At 67.1% G+C, this 19673-nt stretch overlaps 5 protein-coding genes across 9 annotated transcripts; 2 read left to right on the top strand and 3 right to left on the bottom strand.

The window, feature by feature from the left end:
• Positions 1-398: 398 nt before the first annotated feature.
• SNX21 (sorting nexin family member 21) lies at positions 399-3173 on the top strand. Of its 5 annotated transcripts, XM_062623731.1 has the most exons (5): positions 401-890; positions 1352-1626; positions 1715-1872; positions 2015-2025; positions 2138-2294. In XM_062623731.1, the coding sequence occupies exons 2-5, from the start codon at positions 1365-1367 to the stop codon at positions 2154-2156; spliced, it is 450 nt and encodes a 149-aa protein (XP_062479715.1). In that variant the 5' UTR covers positions 401-890; positions 1352-1364; the 3' UTR covers positions 2157-2294. The 5 variants fall into 5 exon arrangements, with proteins under 5 accessions (XP_062479717.1, XP_062479716.1, XP_062479715.1 ...); XM_062623733.1 differs by lacking the exon at positions 2138-2294 and having other exon boundaries at positions 399-890; positions 1715-1865; positions 2015-2027; XM_062623732.1 differs by lacking the exon at positions 2015-2025 and having other exon boundaries at positions 400-890; positions 1715-1865.
• Positions 3174-3544: 371 nt separating this feature from the next.
• ACOT8 (acyl-CoA thioesterase 8) lies at positions 3545-7207 on the bottom strand. The gene is made up of 7 exons (XM_062623877.1): positions 6459-7207; positions 5594-5821; positions 5380-5516; positions 4916-5141; positions 4515-4672; positions 4020-4211; positions 3545-3929 (listed from the first exon to the last, which is right to left on the bottom strand). Exons 1-7 carry the CDS (start codon positions 7205-7207, stop codon positions 3811-3813), a joined length of 1809 nt encoding a protein of 602 aa, XP_062479861.1. The 3' UTR covers positions 3545-3810.
• A 479-nt stretch (positions 7208-7686) lies between these two features.
• On the bottom strand, positions 7687-10857 carry NEURL2 (neuralized E3 ubiquitin protein ligase 2). Its single transcript, XM_062623786.1, has 2 exons — positions 10067-10857; positions 7687-7984 (listed from the first exon to the last, which is right to left on the bottom strand). The coding sequence occupies exons 1-2, from the start codon at positions 10716-10718 to the stop codon at positions 7869-7871; spliced, it is 768 nt and encodes a 255-aa protein (XP_062479770.1). The 5' UTR covers positions 10719-10857; the 3' UTR covers positions 7687-7868.
• A 163-nt stretch (positions 10858-11020) lies between these two features.
• Positions 11021-15100, top strand: CTSA (cathepsin A). Its single transcript, XM_062623782.1, has 15 exons — positions 11021-11132; positions 11278-11441; positions 11519-11630; positions 11746-11796; positions 12035-12121; positions 12203-12358; positions 12683-12774; positions 13070-13154; positions 13264-13355; positions 13546-13624; positions 13725-13873; positions 13946-14021; positions 14100-14189; positions 14294-14395; positions 14492-15100. The coding sequence occupies exons 1-15, from the start codon at positions 11082-11084 to the stop codon at positions 14573-14575; spliced, it is 1470 nt and encodes a 489-aa protein (XP_062479766.1). The 5' UTR covers positions 11021-11081; the 3' UTR covers positions 14576-15100.
• A 294-nt stretch (positions 15101-15394) lies between these two features.
• Positions 15395-19411, bottom strand: PLTP (phospholipid transfer protein). Its single transcript, XM_062623781.1, has 16 exons — positions 19186-19411; positions 18523-18641; positions 18281-18380; positions 18079-18207; positions 17836-17991; positions 17595-17658; positions 17421-17484; positions 17247-17338; positions 16956-17132; positions 16741-16800; positions 16496-16657; positions 16298-16365; positions 16178-16220; positions 15994-16057; positions 15843-15919; positions 15395-15739 (listed from the first exon to the last, which is right to left on the bottom strand). The coding sequence occupies exons 2-16, from the start codon at positions 18632-18634 to the stop codon at positions 15599-15601; spliced, it is 1509 nt and encodes a 502-aa protein (XP_062479765.1). The 5' UTR covers positions 18635-18641; positions 19186-19411; the 3' UTR covers positions 15395-15598.
• Positions 19412-19673: the final 262 nt, after the last annotated feature.

Here is a 19673-nt window from a genome sequence, read left to right as displayed (position 1 = left end):
TTCAGCCTTGTTTTCTGCTCTGGTGGGCCAGGGCACAGCCGTGTTGCAGCATCCACCCAATGGTCCCCAGCAGGACGTGGGCCATGAAGCCCCTGAGGGGCACAGAGCATGCTCCCCCCCCCGCGGTACAGGGTCCCCAGACCATTGGCACCTGAGTCCGGAAAAGGCCCTGTCTCTCCGTGCCACCAGGAGAGTGGGAAATGTGCCCAGGTGCCTCTTTGAAGGCTGCGCCCTCACACAGTGCAGCCCATGCCAGCCACCTCTGCCAGGGCTGGCCACGGCTAGTGGCCTGCCTTGGGAACATGCTGGCCAAGTGGCCTGTGTCCCACAGTGCTCTGAGGGGGCTGCACAAGAGCTGGGGGCTGCAGAGGGGTCAGGCAAACAGCACCCTGTCCTGCAAGGTCCCAGTGCCGGGGACATGCAGGAGGTTCCCTGGCTCCTGGTTTTGCTGGGAGCACCCATTCCCGGGATGGGTGCTGCGGGTGGCACCAGCGCAGCCTCTACAAAGTCCCACCCTGCCCTGCAGCCAGCAGGGAGGGAGTTGGGAGGGTTTGGGACCACTGGGCACCAGGTGCTGAAGCCCCAAGCCCCGCCGGTGCCGTGGGGAGCTCCGGGACCCCTGATGGAGCCCGGGCAGGATGCGGGCTGCTGGAGCTGAGCGCAGCGGGCGAGCAGGGGCAGAGCGATGGCAGCAGCTGGGCCGATTCCTCGGTATTAATAGACATTCCCAAGGAAGCGGCGAGGAGGAAGCAGACACGGCGCTAAATAAGGCAGCGGAGCCGAGCGGGCCACGTAGGGAGGCCAGACGGGCAAGGGCCCGGGGAGCCCGGGCAGTGGGGAACGACCCTACCCGGGGGGTGCGGCACCGTGGAGCCGGGAGCCGGCTGCAGGTACCGGGGTGATGGAGCACCGGACACGGCGGGGATGGGGCATCAGCACCCGCAGCGCCCGGCGCCGGGATGCGCGGGGGACCCGGGCCGCGGGAGCGGTGACCGGCTGGGGTCGGGCCGTGCCGCCCCCGCTGCCGCGATCCGGGTTCCAGGCGGAGGCGGAGCCGCGCAGGGAGGATCCCGGGACGCGCCGCAGCCATCGCTCGGCACGGCCCGGCGCGGGCAGCGCGGTACGGACCGGCCGGACCGGCCGCGGCGGGACGCGGCTCCGCCGGGCGGGAGAGGGGAGGGTGCGGGAGGGGGCCCGGGGCTTCACCGGAGGGTCCCGGGGCCGAGGGGTCCCAGGGCCGGGGGGCCCCATCCCAGGCCCGCTCGGGGCCCGCGGGGCCGCGGTGGGCAGCCCGGTGCGGCGGCAGCCCCCGTCCCGCCGCGTTGGGGTGACCGGTGTGACCCCCCGGCAGCCGGCCCGCCGGGATGGCCGCCCGCATCCTGCACCGCCTGCGGCACGCTCTGTCCGGTGAGGGTGGCCGGGAGGAGCGGGCGTGCGGCAGCGCCGAGGCCGAGGACTGCCCGGAGAGCTCGGAGCTGGAGGATGACACCGAGGGGCTATCGACGCGCCTCAGCGGCACCCTGAGCTTCACCAGCCACGAGGAAGAGGAGGAGGAGGAGGCAGAGGGTGCAGGAGAGGAGCTGGGGCAGCCACCGCAGCCGGCGGCAGCGGGTGCCGAGGACGGAGGTAGGAGCTGTGGGGCCGGGGCGGCAGCACCGGGGGGGCGGCCGGGGGATGGTGGGTGCCGCGGGCTGACACCCGTCTCCCGGCGCAGAGTGGGGCCCTGCGGCCGAGCGTGCCGGCGGCAGCAGCCTCCTGACCCGGCAGCTGCAGGAGCTGTGGCGCAGGTCCCGGGGCAGCCTGGCACCGCAGCGCCTGCTCTTCGAGGTCACCAGCGCCAGCGTGGTCAGCGAGCGCTCCTCCAAGTACGTGGTGAGTGAGCCCGGCGGGGCTGCGCGCAGGGTGATGCGGGGCGGGTGCGGGTCCTGTCCCCCCCCGGGGCAGGGGTCCCCCGGGCTGGTGCTTATTTCTCTCTGTCTTTCCCCGTGCTGCCCGGACGGTGCTGGCGGCTCAGATGAGCCTCAGGTAACTATCGCTGATGGGTGCTGCAGCTGCTCCCTCCTGCCCGGGCAGACCCCGCCACGGCCGTGCTCTGGCTCTGCCCGTGGCTCTGCCTGACACCCGGCTCCCCCCGCAGCTCTACACCATCTACCTGATCCGCTCCGGCCGGTTTGACAAGGCCCCCGCCGCCATTGCCCGGCGCTACTCGGACTTTGAGCGGTTGAACCGCTGCCTGCGCTGCCGCTTCGGCTGCGACATGGCCGGCATCGCCTTCCCCAGGAAGAGGCTGCGCCAGAACTTCACCGCTGAGACCATTGCCAAGCGGAGCCGAGCCTTCGAGCAGTTCCTGTCCCACCTGCACTCCATTGCTGAGATCCGCCGCTCCCCCGAGTTCCTCGAGTTCTTCTTCCTGCAGGACCTGCAGGCTGCACAGCGCCTCACCTGCACCGGCATGTACCGCGAGGCCCTGGCTACCTGGGCCAATGCCTACCGGCTGCAGGACCGGCTGGGGGCCTGCGGCTCGAGCCACTTCCTGCTGACGCTGGCCGGGCTCGCCGTCTGCCACCAGGAGCTGGACGAGCTCGGCGAGGCCCATGGGTGCTGCGAGCAGGCGCTGCAGCTGCTGGAGGCTCAGGGCAGCCACCCGCTGCTGGGGCCCTTCCTGCAGGCGCACATCCACCTCGCCTGGAAGGTGGGCAAGGACAAGCGGCGCTCGGAGGCCCGGCTGCAGGACCTGCGGGAGGCCGGGCCGCCCCTGCAGCAGCAGCCCACCCTCAAGGAGTGCCTCATCAAGGAGCCTCTGGAGTGAGCATCCCGCTGGTGCCGTGGTGAATGGAGGGAAGCGGGAGCAGCGAGGGTGCTGGCACTGGTGGGATGGGGCAGGGAGGCAGCGCTGTGGTCCTGCAGCAGCACGGCCCATGCCCGGGAGCTGCCTCAAAAAAGCACTTTCTCTGTGGTTCGTCCGCCCCATCTCGTGGGGCTGGGCACTCACCAATGCCCCGGCAGTGCTGGGAGCTGGCTCGAGGGGCTTTGGGGATGGACGGGACCTCAGCTGGGTCATACTGGCTCTGCAGAAGGCATCTGCAAAGTCCAGGGCTCTTGCCAGGAGCTTCCCATAAAACTTGCATAAGAAGGACTTTATTTAATAAAGTCTCAGTAGGAAGCAGAGCAAAGCGCCCGCCGCGTCTGTTCAGCTTCACCTCCCCCTGGGCACCACCAGCGGGACACCTCATGCTGCCCACTCTGAGGTGGGAGCTGCTCCGTCCCCTTTCCCTGCTTCCTCTTTTCCAAGCCTCTCCCTTTCCCGAGTCCCTCTCCCGAGCCCAGCCCTGGGCAAAAGACAAGGGTGAGCAGAAGCAACGACTGAGATGCAGGGCACAGCAAGGGCAGAAGAAGTGAGAAGGGGAAGCAGAAGCTGCATGTGCCGCAGGAACACTTTCACCGGCTGCAGGGGCAGAGCCAGCCCTGGCACCTCCCACCCTCCCCTCCAGACAGGTTCCCTGGGTGAGCATGGTGCCACAGGGACAAACTTCAGAGGCTGAGCTGAGCTCTTCACCAACAGCTTGCTTTATTGCAGGTGAAAGGTGCTGATCATGTAGTGCGGTTCTGTGCTGTGCTGTTGGTGACAGCAGACGTCTGTGGGTCCCCATCCATCACGGCGGGCCTCAGGCACCAGCACTCCCACAGTGCTGGATCCAGCCCATGCTTCAAAGCTCCTTCCTGCCGCCTGGGTCCTGCTCTGCCGCATCAGTTTTGGTCCCGGGGTCTCCCTCTCAGTGTGCCCAAGCCCCTCCCTGTGGGGCTCATCGGCTACAGCTTGCTCTGGTTTGGCATTTCCTGCACCCTGATGACTCCCTCCTGCGCGCAGGTGACAGCCAGGACCCCATCCCTGCGCCACAGCCGGCCCTGCACCAGGCCCCGGCACCCACCTGCAGAGAGGCTCCCTCAGACCACAGCTCGAGGGGCGGGCAGGGCCAGGGCCTGCCATGCAGGGTGCCAGGGGCATGATGAGCACTCACCAGCCCAGGGGCTCTCACACTCGTACAGCATCCAGTGGTCCGCTCGGAAGGGTGCATGGAACCACATGGAATGGTCAAGGGACACCATGAGCTTGATGTGGTACTGCCGGTGCGGTAGCAGGGCCGTGCCCAGGAAGGCGTAGTCGGAGATGTAGGCAGCCACGCAGCAGTGCACCTTCATGTCAGTCTCTCCTGCAAAGCAACCGGCTCTGCCCGTCCTGGCCAGCAGCTCTGCTTCCTGAGAGCCTGGCACAGCCGAGACGCTCCTCCAGAGCCGCTGCCCTGCCCGTGCTCCCGGGGGAAGCCCGTCATGGCTGGGCATGGCACAGGGCACTGCTCCGTGCTGCAGCACCTGCATCTGCATCACAGCCTTGAAATCCACAGGCTCGGGGTGCAGGCAGCCTCTGAACCACAACCCTTGAGTGCTCTGCAGCATGAGCTTGAGCTCGAGCCCTCAGCTCGTGGGCAGCCGAACACCCTCCTGGCAGGACCCACCTATGTAGCCTCGTGCTCGCACCCAGAAGAACTGCTTTGGCTCCTGCGGCTCCAAGCAGAACGTGTCTGGCGGGTTCACGGGTTTGATATCAATCGGCACATCTTCGGCTTGAATCTTGGTGAGGTGCTTTCTGTATCTGTCTGCCAAGTTAGGATTCCTGTAGGCCGACAGAGAAGCGAGGTTAGTGCCAGGCAGGCCAAGGGCACGTCCTTGGCAGCGGCTTCAGCCCGGGGCCACCCGGGGCACGCTCCTGCCCTGCCTCTCTGCTCCCTTCCCACGTATATTTGGGAATTCCTTGGGCAGTCATCCCAATCCTCTCCTGCCTGCTTTCGCCACCGCACCTCCCCGAGCCCCGGGCGCAGGAATGGAATCCCCGGGGTGCCCCTTCCACCCCACTCACCGCAGGAACTTCTGGATGAGCTCCTCTTGCGTCAGCAGGTCCTCGGGAGGGGGCACAGAAGGCATGGTGAACTGATGCTGCACCGGGCTCCCCTGGGAGAGCTGGAAGGAGGCCTGGCAGGTGAAGATGGGCTTTCCGTGCTGGATGGCCTTCACGGAACGAACAGAGAAGCTCTTCCCGGTGCGGGTCCGCTCCACCTCGTACAGCACCGGCACACTGGGGTCCCCTGGGGCAGCAATGGGACATCCTGCCGCTGGGCCACCAGCACCGCAGATGGGACGCGACCTACAAAGGCCAAGCCCTGGGGCCATGCGGGCAGTGCCACAACCCCCGCCGTGCTGCGCGGCACCAGCTCACCCCGCGGGCCTCATCCGCGGCAGTCACCGCCCGACCCGGCCCCCTGCGCGCTGACAGCCGCCCAGGAGCCCGCTCGCCCCGCGCCGCCCGCCCCGGCCCCTGCCCACCTGCCCGCACGAAGTAGCAGTGCAGCGAGTGCACCTGCTCGTCGCGGCTGACTGAGCGCGCGGCCGCCACCAGGGCCTGCCCCACGATCTGCCCGCCGAAGAGGCGCTGCGTGGCGGGCACCCAGTGGTGCCGGCCCCTGCGGGGGAGAAGGCGGCGGCGGTGAGAGCGGCGGCGGCAGCGCGGCCCGGCCCCGGGCTCGGCGGCGCCGCGCACCTGAAGAGGTCGAGCTCCAGGCGCTCCAGGCTCAGCACGCTGGTGATGAGCGCGCTCCGCAGGTCCCCGGCCGGCGGCCGCCCCGAACCCGGCCTCGAACCCGCGGCCGCCCCGTCCGCGTCTCCCGGCGCTGCCATCTTCGCCAGCGGCGGCACGGAGAACAGCACCCCGCGGCCGCCGCGCTCAGGGCCAGGAAGCACCGCCCACCCGCGGGCGCGCGGCCGCCAGCTGATTGGGCCTCCCAGGTGTCAGTCAAGTGGGTGTGGCAGAACGCTCTGCGCTGTTTGGCTCCCCTCCTGCCAATCCGGAACGAGCGCCTCTGATTGGTCAGATCCAGGGTGAGGGCGGGGTCGCAGCCAGTTTAAGGCAGGGAGCGCGACTGCGGCTACAGCTCTTGGTGCGGCGGGGAGGCTGGCGCCTTTGGGCTCCGTTCCGTTCCGTTCCGTTCCGTTCCGTTCCGTTCCGCTCCGCTCCGCTCCTAGGCCGCGTCGGGATGCTGCGTGTCCGCCCGGCCGGCAGGGGGCCCCCAGGGCCACGGCACAGCCCGCTATGGCTCGCGGGAGGGCGGGGCCCGCCGGGGCGCGTCCCCCGGTAGCGGCGGGAGCCGCTCGGTGGGTGCGGGCGGAGGCCCCGCCGGGGCTCCGTGGTGGCTCCGTGGTGACCTGTGCGAGCACATGGCCTCTGTGAGCCTCCGGAGCGCAGCCCCGGGCACCGTCCTCGCCCAGCGCACTGGAGGTGTCCCGGGTGCTGACCCGGCGAGCCGCGGGTGCGCCGCGAGGAGGCGGTGGTGCGATGCCGCGGGCTGAGGCTGTGCAGGTCCCGCCGCGCTCCTGTGCAACGCGGCCAGGAACGGGCCTCGAGTCACTCGGAGCCGGGTCCGTCCCCGCGCCGCAGCCGCCTCCTCTCTGCTTGTGGCGGCTGCCCTCGACCCCCCGGCGAGGGGGACCTGGGCCCGGAGCGCAGGGGCAGGCGGAGGGGGGGTGGTGGTGTCACCGCAGCGCTGCGGAGCAAAGGCTTCAAGCATGAGGGAAACACCCAGAGCTTGTTTCTCAAGCCCCGGCCCCGGGCGCTGAGCTCGCAGCAAGAGCTGCTCCAGCGCAAGCAGCTCCAGAGCCCGTCGGGCTGGGATGTGGGGGGCGGTGTTGGAGACTTCACCCCATCGCTGTGCTTCAGTTGTGTTGGTGTTTTTGGGAGGGTCAGCCCCTTGCAGGAGCACTGCTCTGTGGCTGGGGAGTTCCTCTTGATCGAGGGTTTTGTAACATTATCTGATACTATCAAATCTCCCTGACTAAACGGAGTGTCGTGTTTCCTGAAACGCTGCTCTGTGCAGTTGGAGCTGCTTGTTTCACCCCTCAGCTGAGCTGCAGAGAGGCCTCGAGGGCTCTGCTGCTGCCCGCCCCCGCCATCGCTCCCTGGCATGCGTGGGCTTCCATCAGACTCCGGCGGGCTCCTCTCTCTGGCTCTTGCTCCGTGCAGCTCTGACCCCGTGTCACCGCCTGGCACCAGCACCGCAGGAGGGTAAAGGGTCAGGGGAGGGGTTGGGAAGCGCTGGGCTCCCCGCAGCCAGCGAGGTGAGAGAGCTGCACACTGCACTGGGTCACCGGCCACAGGCATGTGCCTGAGCTGTGGCTGCTCCAGCGCAGCTCCCGGGGCGCTGCGGGCTTCCCTGCGGTATCGCCCGCAGGAAACAGCTCATCCCTCACGAGGTAAACATGTTTCCCAAGAGCGAAACTGCCTGTTCGGGGCCAGCACCCGCCTGTGATTTACCTCCACGTGAGCGCTGGGCCGGGCCCTCCCGCGCTCTGCCCAGCCCCCGCACAGAAGCACCCGTGCCCTGGCTCAGCTTGCTGGGGCTGCTGCAGCAGGGGGGATCCCAGCCCAGCCCCTGAGCCCTCCTCTGACGGGACTCTGCCACCTTACTGAAGGCAGCGCCCTGTAGCCACAAGAAATGCTGCGACACAGAGGGCGAAGGAAACCCCCTTGGCTGGGGACCAAACACCCCAAAGCTGCAGCTTCCTCCCCAGGCAGGAGCGGGGCAGCTGCCCCCTCGCTCCCCGTGTTGCTCCGTGCACCCAAGCCCGCAGCGCGCTCGCTCGCTGGCTGGAAGGACTTTATTGGGCTCTACCCGCTGCTGCCCGCACCCCTGCCCTGCGGCGCGGTGAAGGTCCCTCTGACGCACTCCGTGTGCCCCGCTGGGGGGCTCGTGCCGTGCTCACCAGTGCCGGGGGCAGCTGTGGGTGCAGGTCCTGTTGCCATGGGGGGAGCCCTCGACACCTCACTCGTGTTTGCAGAAGCTCTTCAGCGGCGGGGGCAGGTCCAGGCCGTCGATGGCCAGGCGGTGCACAATGTGCTTCTCGATGACCAGCCGGCACAGGGTCTGCAGGGACGGCACTGGGGACAACACAAACAAGGAGCTGAGCTGCCTGTGGGATGGGTCCCACAGCTCCCCAGAGGCACCCAAAGGTGGCAGTTGCTCTGCCACAGGAGCAGCAGGGTCCTGCCCAGGGCTTGAGCTGGCTGTGCTGGCTGGCCTGGAAGCTTGAGGGCTCCATGCAGAGAAGCTCTTCCTGTTGCTCAGAGCAGGGCTGAGGGATGGTTCTGTGCCCAAGCCACACCTTGCTGGGGCTGTTTGCATCTGTCATCTCTGGGGGCTGTTGAGCAGCTCCCCAGGTCTCACACACCTGCACTGTGCTCTGCTTTCCCTGGTTCCTTGGCCTGCTTCCACTGCTGGGTGTCTGCAGGACAGCTCTAGAGATGCCTTTGCGACAACCACCTTGACCTATTCTGTGGCCACCCCTGTGGCTCTGCCTGGTTCCTGCTCCTGTGACACACGTCCCTCTGGGATTCCTCTCTCCACAGCCCTTGGTGGCTCAGCACAGCGGTGCAGTTGTTTAAACAAGAGCTGACTCAGGTGCAGCCGTGGGCCCTGGCTCATCCACAGCTTCCAAACCAAAGGTGAGCTCCCTGGGGCATTGTGCTCAGCCAGATTGGACCCAGCCCTTTCGGCTGAGGCCTCGCAGCTGCAGGGCCGATGCCTCCAGGAGCTCACACCGGGCAGAGCAGGGCTGTGCTGAGCAGGAGCATGCTGTGCGCAGCCCTCTGCCAGCCGCGGGGCTGGTTCTGGATGGCTGGAGCACTTATCTCCACCTCAGCAGCATGGGGTGCATCCTGCCGAGTGCTGGGTGATGGGTGGCAGATGCCCTTTGCCTCTCCTGGCCCCTGCACCGCGTGTCACCAGCAGCTCAGCTGCTACTTCTGCTTTCCACTTCACCCACCAGTCCCTGGCCAGGAACAGAAACACACTGGGACTGATTTTAAACCCTGCGGAAGTGGTGCACAAACTGGAGTTACTGAAATCTTAGTGGAGGAGAGGAAGCCAGCTTGTGCCTCTGCGGCAGTGCCCCTGCCAGCCGCGGGGACACAGCCTAGGGCTCAGCGCTCACAGGGACCCACGGCTGCGGTGCAAGGGGCCAGCTCTCCCCTGTACGTGCTCTAGTGCATCCCTCACTCTCCAGGGTCTCAGTTGCCTGCGGTAGCTCAGGTCGGTGACCCTCAGCACACTCCCAAGGCAGGGCCTGGGCACCAGGCACGTTTAAACCCCGTTTGGATAACTGGGCTCACAGCAACTGGTGGAAGAATCCCAGATTCCAGCCTTGAGACAGAAGCAGCTGAAGGCTGCACCAGCAGAGACGCGGTTGGTGGCCCCCGGTGCTCGGCACAGCCACCACCAGGCACCAGCTCCTGTCTTGCCCCTCATCTCATCTCATCTCATCTCATCTCATCCTCAGCACTGGCTGTTTATGATGCTAATTAGCGATGAGCCTGACTCCTCGTAGGAGCCATGACCAGCACCGCCCGAGGGACGCCGGGCATTGCCCAATCTCCGGTGGCATCACGGGGTGTCCGCCCAGGGCACAGCACGGGGCACGTGGCAGGTGCAGGGCACAGCGTGTGCCTGGGCGGGCGCTGCCGGATGTTTTGGTGCCCAGCAGGACGTCACCCGGCTCTGGCTGCCTCGTGCCATGGGCAAGGCCAGGCACCGCGACAGACACCAACAGGCAGCAACGTGAGCACCAGCACCGGCCTCTGGTCAGGAGCGTCCAGGCGGCTGGGGGTGAGCATGGTACTGCTGGGGCACCATGGCCCTCAGTCCAGGGCAACCCAGAATACCCACCCCATCGCTCTGCCCGGGAGCAGCAACCAGGCCGGGCTCTGCCCTGACCACTGCCACCGGGAGCTGGTGCGGGCTCTCCCCTGAGCCGGTGCGGTAAAGCTGTCAGCAGATGCTGCCCGTCAGCAGCAGGGTGGGCTCTCAGCCCTGCTCTGTAGGGTCCAGGGCTCTGCTGTGCTCTGTCCCGTGTCCCTCTGCCCTGTGCCACTCTCTGATGCTCCCACTGTTAAGGGGACACACCCCCCCCCCCCAGCCACTCCACAGCTCCTGTCCTGTGCGCCTGAGATGGTTTGGGTGCTTACAGCCATAATCCACCGGGATGACCCGGACGGTCTTGGTGGAGGCGAAGACGTCGACCACGGCATAGAGCGGGCGGGCTGTGGGCAGGCGCCGGGCGCTGGGCCCCATGTCCTCCCCGTTGATGATGATGTGCATGTCGGCGGTGCCGTCGGGCTGCGGGGTGTACAGCACCCCAATGCGGCTGCGCCGGGCCGTGGGGGGCAGCACGTTCGTCCTGTACAGCTCGTCCAGGATGTGGCTGTAGCGCCCGGGCCTGCTGCGCCCCACCAGCACGTCGCGGGGGATCCTCACGCGCTCGATGCACAGGAAGGGCTCCCCGGGGGTGCCCTGCGCCTCCTCCCCATCCACCGCCACGCGGTTGTGGTTGCGGGTGATGGCGAACACCCACGTGTCACCCATGTTGACCAGGTCCGGCAGCGAGTACTCGGGCACGGCCTCGAGGCGCTGTGGGTCGAGGGCCGTCAGCCCCACGCGCAGGTGCCCGCACCAGCCCAGCTCCTTCTCCTCGATCTCCACCAGGAACACCTCCCCGGGCGCCAGCGGCTCCTGGCTGAAGCAGAGCCCGTGGGCGAAGCTCTCCACGCGCGTGGCCCGCGTGCGGGTCCCGTCCAGGCGGACGTTGGCGCCGTGGACGCGGTGGAAGCGCGCGGCCATGGCCAGCGCTGCTGTGCCTATTTATAACCGGCCCCATCGGTCACAGCTGCCGCGGGGCGGGGACGGGCGCGGGGCCCGGAGGGGTCCTAGTGCCGCGGGGGAGGGTCCCGCGGGTACCGGGGGCAGGCGGGCACCGTCACCTTCAACGGTGCTCAACGCGGAGCCTGCCCGGGGGCCCGGCCGTGCCCAGCGCTGTCCGGCCACGGCCGCTGTGCAGCCGCGGCCCTGCCGGTGCCGGTGCCGGTGCCGCTCTCACGTGCCGAGCGGGACGGGACAGGGACCGGGCGCCCCCGGAGCTCTGATTGGCCTCCGGGCGGCCCCACCCCGCTCACGTGATCGCGGGAGGTCATATGGGTGGGTATCATGTGCCTGCCGGTATTGCCGCCTGCGGGAGCCGCGCCGGGAGCTGCGGGGGTCAGCGGCAGCGGGCGGAGGGGAGGGACGGGACCGGGCACCGGGAGCGGGAGCGGGGCCGGGGACAGCCGGGGCGGTTCGTGGGGCGCTGCCGGTGCCGTTCCCGGCCGGCAGCGCCCCGACCTCTCTCCCCCGCCGCCCGCAGATGGGGCCGGTGCTGCTGCTGGCGCTGCCGCTGCTGCTGGGGCTGAGCAGAGCCGCCCCCCCGGACCATGAGGTGACCTTCCTGCCCGGGCTGCGCAAGCAGCCGTCCTTCCGGCACTTCTCGGGCTACCTCTGCGCCGGGCCGGGCAAGCGCCTGCACTACTGGTACGTGCGGCCGGCGCTGGGCTGTGCCCCGGGCGAGGGCAGGCGCTGGCCGGGCGCTGACGACCGCGTATCCGCAGGTTCGTGGAGGCCCAGAGCAACCCCCAGAGCAGCCCCCTGGTGCTGTGGCTGAACGGGGGCCCGGGCTGCAGCTCCATGGAGGGCTTCCTGAAGGAGCACGGTCCCTTCCTGGTCAGTAGCCTCAGCTGCCCCGTGGCCGGGGCTGTCAGGCTGTGTGTGCAGCACGAGCCACCCCACCAGGGCCAGCCTGGCTGTGCCCTTCGGTCACTGCCTTCTGCCTCCCCAGGTCCAGCCCGATGGGGTCACACTGAAGTACAACGACTACGCCTGGAACAAGGTACGGGCACAGGCGCTGCCACCGCTGACAGCTGAGGGGAGAGGGTGGCCCTGAGCTGGTTCTTCCTGCCTGTGCCACAGAACCCATTCCTGCAGCCCCCCTGCCTGGCTCACTCTCCTCTCAAGTCTGTTCTCAAGACCTGGCAGGAGCCCTGGGCCGGGCCAGGCACCCATGGGTGCTGCTGGTTTCAAGCCAGGAGCAGATGCTGTGAGCTCCCTCTCCTCTGCTCACCCTGCAGGTTGCCAACGTGCTCTACCTGGAGTCCCCCGCTGGCGTCGGCTTCTCGTACTCCGATGACAAAAACTACGCCACAAACGACACGGAGGCAAGTGATGGGGCTGATGGAGGGGCCCATCCCGGAGCAGGGGTCCTGCCTTGCTGGTGACTCGGCCCTTCTGCCCTGCAGGTTGCTCACAACAACTACCTGGCCCTGAAGGACTTCCTCCGGCTCTTCCCCGAGTACTGCAAGAACGATCTCTACCTCACGGGGGAGAGCTACGGGGGAATCTACATCCCCACGCTGGCCGAGTGGGTGATGCAGGACCCCAGCCTCAACCTGAAGGTGAGCAGTGGGGCTCTGCCGCCCGCCTGGCCTGAGCAGGGGCTTGGCCCTGCCTTGCCGCGGTGGGGACAGGCGTGCGGGGCTCTCTCTGGGGTGTGGGGCAGGGCTGGCCCCGCGCCTTTCATCTCGTGCTGATGCTGGCAGCGGCTGCTGCGGACGTGCCCGGCCCGGCCGTGCGGGACCCAAGGAGCGTTCTCAGGCAGCCCTGACCCTCCCTGTTCCCTCCGTGCAGTAAACAGAGCTGCATCTGCTTCCTGCCGGCTGCCTGTGGCTGCCCTGTGGGGAGCGGGAACACAACAGAGTTGTTTTCTTCTTGCCTCGCAGGGAATCGCTGTGGGAAATGGTCTCTCATCCTATGAGATCAATGACAACTCCCTGGTTTACTTTGCCTATTACCACGGCCTGCTGGGGACCGAGTAAGAAGGGGGGGTGCTGCTGGATGCTCTGTCCCTGTCCCCAAGGCTGGCTGGGTCTGTGGTGTGCGGGACACGGGCAGCCCCTGGCCTGGGCCAGCAGCCGTGCTGTGGAGATGGCCCCTTGTCACAGGCAGCTCCATGGGTGTGATTGCTCATGGGCACACAGGGCACGGGCTGAGCCATGTGCTATGCAGCAGCAAGGCCGGGAGCCTGCGGTGCTGCAGCCGGGAGCCTGCGGTGCTGTTGGTGTTGCCACCTGGGCAGTGCGGTTCAAGACCCTGGTCTCTGCCCACAGGCTGTGGAAAGACCTGCAGACCTTCTGCTGCTCCCAGGAGAAGTGCAACTTCCACGACAACTCCAACCTGAACTGCACACTCAAGGTGGGTGAGGGGAGCGGCACGTACCCTGTGCTGGTGTGGGGGAGCAGAGCCCGCCATGGACCCTGGAGCATCCTGCTGAGTCCCAACCCCTTCCTGCGGCTCGTTGCAGATGGAGGAGATGATTCAGATTGTGGAGGAGTCCGGCCTCAACATCTACAACCTGTATGCGCCGTGTGACGGCGGCGTCCCCGGGGGCTTGAGGTCAGAGTAGCCCCAGGGCAGCAGGTCTCAGTTTGGTTTGCTGGGGGGGGGGGTCCTGGCTGGCGCTGGGCTGGGGCCCCTCTGGGACCCTTTGACCAGGCCTGGCTGCTGTCAAGGACTCCCCCAGGGAGGGCCCCAAGCTCTTGCTCCTCCAGAGCTTTCAGCCCATCCCACGTCATTCCTGCTGCAGGTATGAGAGTGACTACCTCATCACCCACGACCTGGGCAACTCCTTCATCCGCATGCCCATGAGGTTCTCGTGGCGGCAGGTGAGCTGTGGGGCCGCGCGTGTCCTCAGGGGCGCGGGAGGGGGCAGAGAGCGGCCACCCCCGCGGGCAGCTGCGGCACGGCCTCTCCCCGCTCTCCCAGAACCTGTTCCGGATGCCGGTAGCCCGCAATAAGGTGCGGATGGACCCGCCCTGCACCAACTCCACGGACATCAGCGTGTACCTGAACGCGCCGGAGGTGCGGAAGGCTCTGCACATCTCCGCCGAGGCCCCGGAGTGGCAGGTTTGCAGGTGAGAGAGCTCCGGGCGGGAGGGACCGGCCCCAGCGCCAGCGGCCGCCTCATGCTGACGCTTCCTGCACAGCTTTGAGGTGAACCGCGGCTACAAGCGCCTCTACATGCAGATGAACGACCAGTACCTGAAGCTGCTCGGAGCCACGGTGCGTGGGGGGGAGCCGCCAGGCCCCGGGACCGGCTCTGCCGAGCTGCGGAGCGCTCACTGTCCTTCTGCCCCACAGAAATACCGAATCCTGGTGTACAACGGGGACGTGGACATGGCCTGCAACTTCCTTGGGGACGAGTGGTTTGTGGACTCCCTGTGCCAGAAGGTAAATGGGCAGTGCAGGCCCGGGCCGGGTCGCTCCCCAGCTCTGTGTGCTGGGGCTGGCTGGGGTGAGGGCAGCGGGCGCTGAGGGCACCGCACTGCTGCCAGGTTCAGGTGGCTCGCCGGCCCTGGCTCTACACGGAGAGAGGTGAAAACCAGATCGGGGGCTTCGTGAAGGAATTTACCAACATCGCCTTCCTCACCATCAAGGTAGGGCTGCGTGGCCTCGGGGGAGACAGGGCTGCCAGTGCCACAGCCAGAGCGGGGCTGGGCTGTGGCTGACCTGCTGCCACCCATGTCCCACAGGGAGCTGGGCACATGGTGCCCACGGACCGGCCGCTCGCTGCCTTCACCATGTTCAGCCGCTTCATTAGGAATGAGCCATACTAAAACCAGTGGAGGCAGCACCCGGCTGCCCTCGGCACCTCCCACACAGCCCCACCGCAACTGCGCCAGGGCTCCTGCACCACACACCCGCCCCTGCTGCAGCCTGTGGGGCTCCCTGCACTAGCCTGGGGTGAGGATGGGGCTGCAGGAGCAGCCCTGGGGGCTCTGCTCTCGCTGGGTGAGGAGCTGTGCGCCTGCTGCAGCTGCCACCTCTTATGTGGCTTCCTGTGTCGCCTCTTCCCTGTCTGGGGTAGCAGCTGCTTCCCCCCCGGGTCTGGCACAGCCCCACACTTCCCTTTGCCCCTGCACGCAGAGCCCTGGGCAGAGGGAGCTGCCCCATTAGGAAAGCACAGTGCAGGTGGTGGCTGCAGGCAGCTCCTGGAGGGCTGTCTGCTCCAGACCCGCTCTCACCTCTGATCCCGCTGCAGGAGGCATTCCATAATGACAGTCCCACTGCCTGCTCCCTGCCCAGGGCACACCGTGCTCTGGGAACTTGCAATAAACTCTGAGCCAGGTGGTTCTGCTCCTTATGACCAGCTCCTCGCACCACTCTGTTGCCCCTCTGCTCTCCGATGAGTACCACCCTGTGCCAAGGATGCTGTAGCAGTGAGCACTGCCACACTCTGCTGGGGCACCAAGACTTGTGTGTCCTCTGTCCCCTCCACTGCTCAGTGTTCACTGAGGCCTGGAAACAGGGCCCCCGCAAGAGCAGGGAGGGGCAGTTGCTCTGAGCCCCTCTGCCACTGGTCTGTAGCTGCCTCCTTCCCCACCTCTCCCCATGCACAACACAGGCCCATCCTCCAAACATCGAGGCCACAGGGGTTGTAGTCGCGTGGTTTATTAGTGTGAGGAGCAGGGGAGCAGCAGGGGTTCCCAGAGCGTCCGTCTCCACCTTGCTGCTACCCACCAGGGCACGGGGCCCTGCAGGACATGCCAGTGGGACCGGGGAAGCTGCTTCCTACCTACAGTCTACGGGTCCAGCCCGGGATCTGCCCTTAATCCACAGTGAGGGAGTGTGGAGAAGCGCTAGAGCTGGGGGGGCTCCACGCTGGGTGCTGTGGGCTCTGAGCTGGGACGGGCAGCAGCTGTGGGCGCTGGGCGGTATTTCTCAATCACCTCTCGCAGCTCTTTGGAGAAGTGGAGATCAGCTCCCACCGTGAGGAATCCCTGCGAGGGGGGAGAGGATTAGCATGAGCCTGGGTGGGAACGGGCCCTGCCCCACAGGACACAGTCCCTGCGCCCACTGCGGGGGCCCAGGCTGTCCTCGTACCGCATGGTTGGTGACCACCTCCTTAGTGAAGTCCATGCCTTCTGGCAGTGGGATCTGCACCCCCTTCTTGGTCCTCTCTGTAGGGAGGGAGAGATGCAGTGAAGCCAAGTGCGGCTGCCCCAGGCCCTGTGCGGGCAGCACTGGTGCCTACCGTTAATGATGGGCATGATGGTCAACTGCAGCAGCGTCTTCAGAGGGGCCTGCAGCGAGAAGAGCTGCGGGGAGAGGGGTCTGGGTGAGGCAGCAGCAGCAGCAGCCCAGGCCCTGCTCGGCCCCAGGGGCCTCGGGGTGTGTCCTGTGCCCCGGGCAGGGCAGGGGCTGCTGTGGGAGCTCACCGCGAGTGACTCCAGTGCCGACTGCTTGGAGTAGATGCGGAACCTGCGGGGGGGAACCAGGCGTGAGCGGGGCACGGGGGGCACCGTCCTGCAGCCTCCAGTGCCCCACACCGGCCCTACCGCCGCAGGTCCAGCTGCACGCGCAGTGCCTTCCCCTGCAGGTACACCCTGGCGCTCAGCTTTGTCTCCTGTGGAGAGAGGAGGGTGAACCACAGCCCTGGGTGCTGCTCGCAGCCTCCCTGTCCCTCTGCTCTGGGACACCGCAGCCTCCCATGTGGGCTGGGAAACGCTGTTCCAGGCACAGGGGTCCCTGCTCACCATGGCCATGCTGGAGAGCTGCACGGCTGGGCGGCCAGGCGGCACCAGCGAGATGTTGAGGAAGGCAGAGACGGAGACGGAGGTGCCCGAGGGTTTGATGATGCAGCGGGGGGGAGCCGAGACCTGCAGCACCAGCCGCAGGGGCGCATCCACCGTGGGGCTCTGAGGAGGGCAGGTGAGCCACGGGCAGGGAGCGGGGCCGGGCTTTGCCCCGTGCCTCCCGCCTGGCCACGTGCTGCTCTCACCAGCATGAAGATGGTGCCGAAGAAGGTGGCTCTCAGCAGAACCTCCAGGTCCTTGGGCACCTGCAGGGAGGACAAACCACCCGAGGGTGAGCGAGCAGTCGCTGTTGACCCAGCAGAGCTGTTCCCTCATCTGCTGTGTGGGCAGAGCCCAGCCCTCCCTCCTGCCTGCCCGCAGAGAGCTGCCTGCTGTAGCTGGGTGTCCTGCACTGCTTTACCTTCTCCCCCTGGAGCTCGATGGCCAGCACACCCGCCTGGAAGTACGCGTGCATGGCCGAGTCGAAGAAGTACTCAGAGAAGGCGACATAAACCATGCGCTCGGTCTCCTTGATCACCGGCTCCACCGCGTGGTTCTCCAGCTCCTGGTTCTCTCTTACACGTGGGAAGAACATGCCCTAGGCCGAGAACAGGAGAGGTTTCTGGAGCTGTAGCACAGCCCAGGCTGCTCCGTGGTGCCCAGCATGCAGCCAAGCACAGCTGCTCTCAGCAGGGCAGGATCCAGCCTTCACCTTGAAGTCCAGGTCAAGGGTGTCTGCAGAGACGGCCGGATCCCGCAGGAGGGAATAGTCAATCCCTATGTGCTCATCCACGTAGTTCCTCACTGCCAGGAGGACGTGCTGCTGTCACCGTGCCCGCAAGCAGCCCGATGCCCAGCTCTGATCCCTTGCCCCAGCGACACTCACCTGGCACCGTGTCCAGCACAGAGTTGAGCAGCACCAGGCTGGCGTGCTCCAGTGATGGGCAGATCTGAAAGGCAAGGGGCTGGGCTAAGAGGTCTGGATGAGGACCTGGTCCTCCTGCTGCTGCAGGGCAGCAGAAGGCTGTGGTCCCCATTGCCTGTGCGCACTGAGCTGTACCTGCTGGCTGAGGAGGAAGCGCATCCCTGTGACAATGAAGGTGCTCAGGAACTCGTAGACCTTCCTGCAGGACACAACAGCAGCTCTGCAGCTGCCTGCCTTCCCCTGTGACTCCAGCTCCATGTGAGCACAAAGCCCAGGCGGGGGGGGCAAAGGGTGCAGAAGGGGAAGTCTGGGAGCTGGGCACAGGCAAAGCTGCCCTGGCAGAGGGACAGGGCTGCTGCAGCAGTGTCGGGTGTACCTGAGCGTGCCGGAGAAGCCTGCGTACATCCTGGCAATGGAGGCATTGCAGGTGATGTTGGAGATCTTGAGGCGCCCAGCCTCGTCCTTGGCCAGCTGCAGCACTGTGTGGATGTGGACACCATCCGCGGAGGCATTGATGGACCCGATGTCATAGCTGGAAGCGAGGAAAGTGGATGAGAGGAGCCCTCAGCACCCAGCGGGCACAGCCGGCGGTGGGCAGTGGGAGCAGGAGGAAGCTCACAAGAACCAGTAGAGCAGCTGCCTGCGGAAGCGCAGGCTGATGGAGGCATTGTTGATGTTGAAGACGAGGTGCTGCTGCGGCTGGAAGTGCAGGTCCGACAACGCTAGCTGCAGGTCCATCACCTTGACCCTGCAAGGAGGGGACAGAGCGGGTGGGACGCACAGACGGGTGCAGGGAGCTGCGGGAAGCAGGCAGCACTCACTGGCTGATGTTGTAGTGGAACTGTCCCTCCTTCCCGTGCAGGTCTGACACTGTGATGTTCTGCAGCTCCTGCTCCACGAAGCGCAGCCCCTCCTGCTTCACTGTAAAGCAAAGGGAGCCCGGGCTGGCCACAGCCAGGCTGTGTTCCCCCCCAGCAGCATCACCCTTGTGTGTGCAGCACAGGCAGAGCCCAGCCAGGGTTGTGTACCAACCTCCCTCTGCCCAGGCCCTGGGGCCACTTACCCAGGTCCAGCCCCTTGGAGGTGATCCGGATCTTGCAGCCGGGTGGGCTCTGTGAGGCGGTGACCAGCCAGGGGAGGAGGAAGAGGAGGAGGAGGCGGCCGCCGGCAGCCATCTCGTACCTGGAGCAGAGCAGAGCAGAGGGTCAGCAGGGGCGGGCTGGAGGGGCACGGCCGGTGCCTGACCTGCTCACAGCCCCCGGGCAGGGCACGGCCCGAGGAGCACCCGCAGCTCCTGCTGCTGCCCAGACCCCATCGCCTGAACCCCCAGAGAGGAGCAGCCCACAAGAGGCAGAGCCCCCACCCGGGGCGCTGCGCACAAGCCCCTGCACGGACCCCGCGAGGCCTCAGTGCCCTGGGAGCAGTCGGCTCCTGCAGCCCCAGCAGCGTCCAGCGCTGAACAGCCTCAGTCCCGCAGAGCAGCGCACAGGCTGTGAGCTGCTGCTGCAGGGAGCCGGGCAGCCCCATAGCACCCCTCTCCCCAGCCCCGCTGCGGGGATGTGCTAGGGCCCGGTGGCTGGGCTGAGCAGCAGCAACAGGCAGAGCTCCTGCAAGGCTGGGGGACGCTCTGGGGCTCCCCGCTCCATTGCCCCCCATTCTCACAGGGCGAGCGTGGGGAGCGGGGCCCGGGGAGCAGGGCACAACCCGGCTCGGTGCGGGTACTTACAGCGGGGCTTGTCCTCGGCTCCCCTGGCGGGGGGAAGCTGGATCACGTGAAGGCACGGAGGGAGAGCTCCAGCAGCTCCAGGAGTTTCTTCAGCGCCGGCTGCGGTTCTGCCTTTATAGAGCCCACCCGCGGCCACTCCTTGCGAGCCCACAGCTGGGAGGAGACAGCGGCACGGGGAGGATGCGGGTCCCGGGCTCGCTGCCTGCCGGCGCGGGCAGGGACATCGCTGCGGGCACAGCTCCCGCCTGTCCCCGCGGGGCACGTGGGGATTGAGGGCTCCGTCAGTCGGGGCAGCCCCCCCGGCTGCTGCTCCTGGTGCCAACTTCCCCCCAGCCGGGCTCTGCCAGCTCCGGCCCTGGGCTGGAGCCCAGCTCAGGCTCTGGGATGCCGGTGCAGGCTGGTTCATGCCCATCTGCGACGTGAGCCCCAGGCACAGAAGCCGCCGATGCTGCCGGGTGCAGCAGCCACTGCCCGAGCGCTCGGGGCTG

The sequence above is a fragment of the Pezoporus occidentalis genome, unplaced genomic scaffold, assembly GCF_034315485.1.
Source record: "Pezoporus occidentalis ecotype Australia unplaced genomic scaffold, CSIRO_AGI_Poc_V1 ctg259, whole genome shotgun sequence".
Taxonomy (NCBI): domain Eukaryota; kingdom Metazoa; phylum Chordata; class Aves; order Psittaciformes; family Psittacidae; genus Pezoporus; species Pezoporus occidentalis.
This window is presented reverse-complemented; position numbering and strand designations above follow the sequence as displayed.

Bases quoted from the DNA above. Each gene is read 5' to 3' on its own strand.
- ACOT8 (XM_062623877.1), bottom strand. From the start codon at position 7,207: ATGCCTGTGGCCGGTGACCCAGTGCAGTGTGCAGCTCTCTCACCTCGC. The intron at 5,142-5,379 runs GTGGGCAGGGGC...TTGCTGCCCCAG, and splicing joins CTGCTACTTCGTGCGGGCAG to GGGACCCCAGTGTGCCGGTG. The intron at 3,930-4,019 runs GTGAGTGCTCAT...GCCTCTCTGCAG, and splicing joins GTGTGAGAGCCCCTGGGCTG to GTGGGTGCCGGGGCCTGGTG.
- CTSA (XM_062623782.1), top strand. From the start codon at position 11,082: ATGTGCCTGCCGGTATTGCCGCCTGCGGGAGCCGCGCCGGGAGCTGCG. The intron at 11,797-12,034 runs GTACGGGCACAG...CTCACCCTGCAG, and splicing joins ACGACTACGCCTGGAACAAG to GTTGCCAACGTGCTCTACCT. The intron at 12,359-12,682 runs GTGAGCAGTGGG...CTTGCCTCGCAG, and splicing joins ACCCCAGCCTCAACCTGAAG to GGAATCGCTGTGGGAAATGG.
- NEURL2 (XM_062623786.1), bottom strand. From the start codon at position 10,718: ATGGCCGCGCGCTTCCACCGCGTCCACGGCGCCAACGTCCGCCTGGAC. The intron at 7,985-10,066 runs GTAAGCACCCAA...TGTTGTCCCCAG, and splicing joins CATCCCGGTGGATTATGGCT to TGCCGTCCCTGCAGACCCTG.
- PLTP (XM_062623781.1), bottom strand. From the start codon at position 18,634: ATGGCTGCCGGCGGCCGCCTCCTCCTCCTCTTCCTCCTCCCCTGGCTG. The intron at 17,133-17,246 runs GTGAAGGCTGGA...TTCTCGGCCTAG, and splicing joins CCCTTGACCTGGACTTCAAG to GGCATGTTCTTCCCACGTGT. The intron at 15,920-15,993 runs GTAGGCACCAGT...CCCTCCCTACAG, and splicing joins CATCATGCCCATCATTAACG to AGAGGACCAAGAAGGGGGTG.
- SNX21 (XM_062623729.1), top strand. From the start codon at position 1,365: ATGGCCGCCCGCATCCTGCACCGCCTGCGGCACGCTCTGTCCGGTGAG. The intron at 1,627-1,714 runs GTAGGAGCTGTG...CTCCCGGCGCAG, and splicing joins AGCGGGTGCCGAGGACGGAG to AGTGGGGCCCTGCGGCCGAG. The intron at 1,873-2,137 runs GTGAGTGAGCCC...CTCCCCCCGCAG, and splicing joins AGCGCTCCTCCAAGTACGTG to CTCTACACCATCTACCTGAT.